Source organism: Abrus precatorius, unplaced genomic scaffold (genome assembly GCF_003935025.1).
Source record: "Abrus precatorius isolate BTA unplaced genomic scaffold, Abrus_2018 Scaffold8, whole genome shotgun sequence".
NCBI lineage: Eukaryota > Viridiplantae > Streptophyta > Magnoliopsida > Fabales > Fabaceae > Abrus > Abrus precatorius.
In genome coordinates, this window is record NW_020874428.1 from 9,057,164 (window position 1) to 9,065,452 (window position 8,289).

At 35.1% G+C, this 8,289-nt stretch overlaps 2 protein-coding genes across 2 annotated transcripts; one reads left to right on the plus strand and one right to left on the minus strand.

Moving 5' to 3' along the window:
• Positions 1–461: 461 nt before the first annotated feature.
• On the plus strand, positions 462–2,214 carry LOC113846585 (probable histone H2A variant 3). The gene is made up of 2 exons (XM_027475030.1): positions 462–684; positions 1,842–2,214. Exons 1-2 carry the CDS (start codon positions 577–579, stop codon positions 2,136–2,138), a joined length of 405 nt encoding a protein of 134 aa, XP_027330831.1. The 5' UTR covers positions 462–576; the 3' UTR covers positions 2,139–2,214.
• Positions 2,215–5,047: 2,833 nt separating this feature from the next.
• On the minus strand, positions 5,048–7,686 carry LOC113847218 (3-ketoacyl-CoA synthase 11-like). Its single transcript, XM_027476181.1, has 2 exons — positions 7,484–7,686; positions 5,048–6,838 (listed from the first exon to the last, which is right to left on the minus strand). Exon 2 carries the CDS (start codon positions 6,830–6,832, stop codon positions 5,300–5,302), a length of 1,533 nt encoding a protein of 510 aa, XP_027331982.1. The 5' UTR covers positions 6,833–6,838; positions 7,484–7,686; the 3' UTR covers positions 5,048–5,299.
• Between the last annotated feature and the right edge of the window lie 603 nt (positions 7,687–8,289).

The following is an 8,289-nucleotide window of genomic DNA, read 5'->3' on the forward strand; positions in this document are numbered from 1 at the left end:
TTTTATTTGTTGATTTTTTATATTAATTTTATAATGCATGTATAATTATTAAATTATAAATAAGAAATACTTGGTATAGATTTTAGAAATAAAATATCATGTATGAAAAATAAAATTGATAGATAAGTAAAATAATTTGTAAAAGAATTAGAAAAAGAATTATGTTAAGTTTAAGTATATAAAAAAACATATTTATTACATTAAAATTTTAAAATATAGTAAATAATTTTTAATAAAATTTTATCATTATAATTTATTTTAACTGAGTTCTAAAATTTGAGATTAAGAATATTTAAAAAAAGCAATGAAATTGAAGGGCGAATGTAACTTCAAGACATGAGAAAACCCCTTTTAAAAAGGGCAGAAGAAGAAATTTGTAGAAAGTAGGAGGGTGAGGGAGCGAATGTGAAGAAGAAATAAATAGGCGTGGAAGGGAGGGCTAAGGGCAATAATAGGAAACAACCTCAAATCCTGTTGTGTGTAGATTAGAGGGAGAACTCAAGATTACCCCTTTACCCGAGTGTGTGACTCTCTCTCTCTCAAGGCTACAACACATCATTGTTTTGGCGGTAAAACATGTCGGGGAAAGGCGCAAAGGGGTTGATCACAGGCAAAACCTCTGCTACCAACAAAGACAAGGACAAGAAGAAACCCATTTCGCGTTCTTCTCGTGCTGGCCTTCAGGTCCTTAGATCTCACTCTCTTTCCCTTTCTTTCACCTCTTTCTTATTTCCTTGTACATCCACATGTTTTCTCTCTATTTTTTTTTTCTCTTTTCTTTATCCCTTATTCTTGTGGTAGCACATTGTGACTCATTATGAGAGTTTTGGTGTGCATTTTCGGTGGTTCTTGTACGACATTTGAACTATGGGACGAAAATCGAATTTTCATAAATTGTATATATTTTCTTTTAAATCATCTAGAAGGTTTAATAGGAGCGTCAAGCGTGCTGAGTTAGTACATTCGATTGTTACGTACGCGGTCACGACAACAGGAACCCCCTTTTATATATATATATATATATAGACTATACCCTCTAAAGTGCTTGAGGAGCCAAATCCCATATTAAAATAAGGGTTTACCGCATAACGCTTTTGAGCTAGTAGTGGGCTAATGAGTAAAAGAGATGGACTTACGAGCATTTCTTTTTTTTTTTTAAATAAAGTTTGGCGATGTGATTAAATCTTGAATATGGATCAATAGTTCCTATTATTTTGACTTATTTTGTGTCCTTGTAAATTTTGACCGAATTGTGTCAATCTTGCGTTTTATGTAACAGTGCTTTGCTTGTGATATTTACATGTGTATAGTTTTGGATTATTATTTTTAAATTATTTGAAAAAATTTCTACTGTTGATATGTTTAGGCATACGTAGTTGTAGAGTTTAAGCACTCTCATCCAAAGTCAGGTAATTTACTTGCGTATGAGTTTGGACTGTCTTTTTATTTTTCATTTCCATTTAATCGTTATTAAAAATTCTTAAAACATCGCAGGTGCGATTGTGATTTGAAACAGTTAGTATTTTGTTTAGCTTAATGCTGATGAGAGGTATACTTAGCTATGCTTTTGGTCCTTCTACCTTTTGTATGATTGAGGGCACTGTTTTGAGTGACCCTTAGGTAGTGAGTTGAAGCTAGTTACTGTGATCATTCATTAATTAAACAGTAACTTTTAATAACAGTGTCTAAAACGTAAGTTTTTTAATATAAGAAATAGTTTGTGAATGAGTGTCAATTATATAGACCAAATGTTTTCTTAACGTATTGATACCTTAGGCTAGTGACTGGCAAGTGGCATGTTCTTCTTACATGAGCTGCTGCTTCTATAATGTTATTTGTAGTTCCCAGTTGGTCGAATCCACCGGCTGTTGAAGTCAAGGACAACAGCTAATGGTAGAGTTGGGGCCACAGCTGCTGTCTACTCTGCTGCTATCTTGGAGTATCTCACTGCCGAAGTATTGGAGCTGGCTGGGAATGCTAGCAAGGATCTCAAGGTTAAACGTATTACGCCGAGGCATTTACAGCTAGCAATCCGTGGGGATGAAGAGCTGGATACCCTTATAAAAGGAACAATTGCTGGAGGAGGTGTAATTCCTCACATCCACAAGTCTCTTATCAATAAGTCTTCCAAGGAGTAGATTACTAATGAATAATAGCTGCTTGATGGAAACTTGTCTCTACTAATTTTGTATTTTTCGCATGCTCTTGAAAAAGCGGTAGGGTCTTCTATTTATTGTTAAGTTGCTGTTGTTGATCGTGGATATTATACTTAGTTTCTTTATCAATTTAGTATCTCTATCACTGAAAATCTTAACTGTGGATAATGTCATTTTTCTTTTATTTTTAATCCTGGGATGGCTATTTTATGTATTTGGCGTTGCATCTTAACATATGAAACATTTTGGATGTGTCTCGTCTTGTAGGTGAATTCCTTTCCTTGTCTTGCTAGTAGGCTTTGTTGTTAAAGGTTGTTTTTTTCTTATTATTGTCAGCCTATAGGAGATGGTGTTTGAGCTTTGTAAAGTATTAAATCCTTAAGACTGTTGGTCCAATGGCAGCATGGTTATGACAAAGGTACTGATTGGTGTTGGCGTGTTGTCTATGATTGTGACATTCAAAGTGGCCATTGTGATGAGTGTTGTAGTGCAGCAAACTAGGAGTTGCGATATGGTACTGCATCTGCATTTGTTGCTTTCGGTGATATTGTCACAATTCAATTCTGATTATTGTTTTAAATATTTGTTCGGTGGTAACCTTTATTATTCATCTGAAGGTGCCCAAAATTTTGGTTTTCATCACTTAATAAATATATATTAGTAAATAAATTAATTTATATGTTCATTGAGCTACTAACTTGTGAATTCTAAATTCGAAGCCGTTACTGTTCTGCTTCAATTTAATTTGTGAAACTGGTTTATTTGTACTGGTAAAATTTGACTTGTTTTGCTCAAGCCTTCATGAAATATGCCTTTATTTATCAAATAAAATTCTATTGTGGTTTAACTTGACTCCAATAGGATTGCTTTTTGTGGTCTAGACCAAAAAAATAAAATTATATTGTGTGCATGATTTCACACAATTCAAAATAATATGCAAAATTGTGTTAATCGTAAAAGAAATAGGTTCATAAGTGTTGTTTGAATAGAGATAAAAGGTGTGGAGAGAAACCTCAAAGGCATTGGAGGTAAGAGAGTTTGTGTTCCCTTAAGAGTCATCAAGGCTATGAATAATGGGGATGGTGGGTCATAGAAGGTTGGGTCATAGAAGGTTTTCAATAATAGACAAAATTTTGTCCTTTAATTTATTTTTTCTTTGTTTCAATATGATCTTGGATTTTTATTTTTTTTTGGTTTTATTTTTGTCTTTTATCTTTATTTCTTCTTCTTTTCCTTCCTCTTATTTGATAGATATAATTACATTATTAATGAAAAAGCACTAGGCATGACACTAAAATTTGAACTCGTTAGTACCCGTCCAATCTCGATCCATCTGCCCTGCCCCAAAAGCAAAATGATTAAATAAACAAAATAAAATGAAAGTTAACCCCATGCCTTCACTTGAGTTTAAGCCTCGAAAAATGAAAAGCTTTTATTAAATGTGCGATATATACTTCACTTTTCAATAAACTCTTACTTTTGTTAATTACTTAAATCCAGTCTTATAATTTTAAGGTTAGTATTTTTCATAAAATTATTAGACCAACGGTTAACGTTGGGGCTTCGATATTTTTACCATACTTTTGGATGAACTTATTGACCAGATTCAAGAGTCCATGTCTCAATCTATGCTTCTTGCAAACGATAGCCTTAGTGAGGGAATTGAGAGAGGAAATAACTCTACTAAACTACTAAATTAGAGTTGTCGAGAGCAACTATGGTATCAACTGGTTTCCAATGTAGGAGACGATGTATTTGATATACATACGACGCCAGCTGATTGGTGAACACTAGAGATTATATCATAATACAAGTCACACAGTTTAGGTGTCTTGAATCATTATGTAAAGTAACAGAGATAAGAAAAAATAACGCAAAGTTATATGGTATTATTTCAAGCTAGGTAGATGAAATAAAAGAAGGCTTCAAGTGTAATATGCGAAGAAATGGGGTTCAAGCTTGAAGGAAAATTTTATACCATAGCAGTGGGATCAACCATTCTTTATGATACTAAATGCTGGACAATAAAAAGTGAACAAGCTTAAACTAAATATTCTAAAGATAAGAATATTGTGATGAATGATTAGACGTACAAAGTAGATAAAATCAAAATACTAGACAAAGTAAGAATAGTACCTATTAGAAAAATATGACAGAAGTGTTTATAAGATAGCTTGACTATACGAGAAGAAGACAACAAAAGACCTGGTGAGCAGAGTCAATAAATGATAACATATAGCCCAACATATATAGGTAGAAGATTAAAAACATATATTTTTTGGTCAAAAGAAGATTAAAAACATTATCAGAAATGACATATCTCTAAATTGACACTTCTAAGGCCATTCTTGACCTTGTTCCTTAGTCAGATTTTTAGCTTGGACTTTTAAAAGATATTATTTACTTGTTACATCTGTTCCTTCGACAAGGAACGTTTCTTAACTCTAAAAGTGAGTCCTACTCTTATTTTTATTGCATTTACTCTAAGAAATTATTTTTTATGCACTTTCATCTGTCGCCACACATTTAATCCAATAGCTGACTCCACAAAAAAGAACTTCTAGTGTTCAGGATAGCTTCCAAGTCCGAAAGAAAGCGGTTAACGGTTTCATGGGTGTCCTGTGGAAACTGCTTAGAATACTAGGCTTCCTCCGCCTGGTTGGTATATTGGCACCTTATAGGTGCACGTTCATCAGAAATCGGTGTATTTCTATTTCAATTCAAAGGCTTTTTTCAGTCTTTTTTGCACCCTTTCAGGTTCTCTCATCTGGTAGGCAAAGACATTATGAGGAGGAGAAACACCTAGTAGCTCATGATATTTGTAGACATGCAAATACATATATCAACTAAAGAATATACGATTTTTTCAATTTCAACACACAAAGAATAGTAAATGTATCACTTCGTTGGTGTCAAACAAATCATGAATTAGGATTGTAATTACAATTCCGATGCTCTAATGCATTTCACTGCAAGAGCAATAAATTCCTAAGAAAACCAGAAGTAGCTCATGCGCCAGCCCGTCGACTAAATTGTATTAATAACAAAATCTACCCTTCAAGCAAGACCTACCACACATCCCCTCCCACCACTTCAACAGCTACCACCTAATGCTGAAACAAAATTGCTTAAAACTGCATCATTTAGATGGTCGAAACCTTTGGAACATCAACTGGAAACTTGTGGATCTCATCCATCCAAGGGCTCTTCTCCTTGGCAGGGTTGATGGTCCTGAGAGCCTTCCACACTGCACTGTTGCACTTGAATCCAGAACCAAATGCTATCTGCCATGTTCTATCACCCTTCCTCATCCTCCCTTTAGCTTCCGTGTAAGCCAATTCATACCAAAGAGAACTGCTGGAAGTGTTCCCAAAGCGATAAAGTGTCATCCTTGAAGGCTCCATATGCCAAGGAGACAGCTGCAAGTTCTTCTCCAATTCATCCAACACAGCTCTGCCTCCAGCATGGATGCAGAAGTGCTCAAAAGCTAGCTTGAAATCTGGAATATAAGGCTTTATCTTCCTCTTGAAAAGCTTCTTCCCAACCAACGTGGCAAAGAATAGCAGCTGTTCAGACATTGGGAGGACAAGAGGCCCCAATATGGTGATGTTGGTTTTCAAAGCATCGCCCGCAACTGCCATCAAATCTTTTGACAAAGTGACACCCACCTTGCCTTCAGAATCCTCCTCTTGGATAACGCAGCCAAAGCACTTGTCATCAGCAGCCTTATGAGTGCGAACAGTGTTAACCAACCTGTATTTAGATCTTCTTCTATCAGCGGATTTGTTTGAAAGCAGAACTGCAGCCCCCCCCATACGGAACAAACAATTGGAAACAAGTTTTGATCTGTCATTTCCAGGGTACCAATTCAATGTGATGTTCTCCATGCTAATGATCAATGCATAGGAGTTGGGGTGAACTTGGAGAAGATCCTTAGCAAGATCAATTGAAATCAGCCCTGCACTGCATCCCATCCCTCCAAGGTTGAAGCTCTTTATGTTCCCTCGAAGCTTATAGTGATTAACAACCATTGCCGAAAGCGATGGAGTGGGACAGAAAAGGCTGCAATTCACAATCAGAATTCCAATGTCTTTTGGCTTCACAGAGGTCTTAGCAAATAGCTCATCAATTGCACCAAACATAACAAGCTCAGCTTCTTTTCTTGCTTCTTTCATGGAAGGGTTGGGAGGGAGGTTGAGAACAGCTTCTGGAAGGTAAGTGTTATCCCCAAGCCCAGACCTCTCCAGAATCTTCCGCTGGAATTCAAGAGTTTCCACTTTGAAAAAATCACTCATCCGGGACTGCTCCATGAATATCTTCTTTGTGCACTTGCGAGCTTCTTCAGGCTTGTAACATGAGAAATTGACAAGGTACACGGGTCGAGGGCGAGTCATAATGTACAGTGTGGACAGAAAAACAATGAGAGTGGAGCAAAGAATGACAGATATCAAATTGTATTGAAGATGCTCCCAAATGTCATGAAGATCTTTAATGGAGAAGGTGGAGAGCTGTGCAGCAATTAGCACCACGAGTGGGGAAAGAAAGAGGTACATGCCATGGGTGATGAGGTAATGATAGCCAAGCTTCACATACTTCAATTTAACAGATTTCTTGAAGTCTGGAAGGTTCCGTGACGACGGCGGTATCAAGGGCGTGTCTGGTTTTGTCTCTGCCATTTTCTCCTGCTCAAAATTTGAATCTATTTAGTTATATGTTAGATAACTTGCGTAAAATGAAAAGATGAGTTTAAATTGAGCGTTTATGCATCTAGATAGAGGCAGTGAAACAACTTTATTATAGCTTACAATGAGAGGATACAGTGAAGTCCCAGATATAATCCTTTCTGGTAAAAATTTCTGCTTGTTTCAACGAAAACAAAGGAGGCTAAAAAAGGTTGTCTTCTCTACTTTACGAAAATATGAGATTAACTTGAGCATTTATCATGCATAGATAAAGCTGAAACAGTTTTATAGCTTATAATGATATGGCACAATAAAGTCCCTGTAAACAATCCTTTCTGCAAGGAAAAACATTGCTTTCTCAAATTTATGAAACAAAGCACCCAGAACATTAAACCAGGTAGTAGTTTTAATTAAGTCAAAGAATACACGGGGACCAAAGTCAAAGAAATTAGAAATGAAAAATCAAAAGCTCAAAGTTTTCAGACAATCATCCTTTTTAAACAGCACACAGGGCGTAAACCCAGATCAGAATTTCATATGAAATGGAAATCCATGCACACTCTTTTATTAAAAAATATATGTATCTACACAGAGGCATTAACTCACATAAAGAAATCGATATCTCGAATGATTAAACAAAATTACCTTGAAAGGCCAAAGACAGGGGAGATGGCAGCAATGCGGCACGTGAAATGAACGAAGAGAGAGGGGAAATAGAGAGAAAGAAGAAAAGCGATGAGATAAATAGATTCAAATCAGTGGTTTAAAATGAGAATATGAAAATAAATTGAAATTGTTGGGTGAGGAGCGAAACGAGAGGAGAGTTCTGTAACAAAGTTTCGTGACATAAGATCAAAGGATTGTTGGTTACTAATCTATATATAGGCATTATAAATAAGGGTGGGAGGGAAGTAAGTTCCAAACATCCAACGTTGATGCCAAAGCACTTTCATTTTCAAGGGGCGGCGCAGTCCTCCTTTGACCGTTTGCTTCCCATCCAACGGTTCCTATTGCTTCTCCTACCCCTATCCCCACTCTCTTACTTCCCCTTCTTTTTTATACTCTCTTTTATATCATTACTTGTTTGTCCTCTTTACCACGGTTTTTAAAAGTGTAAAAAGTATTTTTTAAATTAAATTTTACTATTGTTAATTTTTATTTAAAATTTGAAATTAAAAATTTTAATTGTAAAGAGAAAAAAATAAATCAATTAAAATTTTATTAGAAGATGGAAAAAATAAAATATTAATTATATTTTTAAAAATGTTAAACGATAGATAAGAGAAAAAGAGAAATACTGTGTAATAGTTGATATTCTAGATAGAATGAACTAAAAATTTGATTTTACATAATTCAGATAATGTAAAAAAAAAAAAACATTTGATGATATGTTAACACTTCACATTTTATTTCTACAAAAAAAAAAGCACGTCATTTTTATAATTTTGATT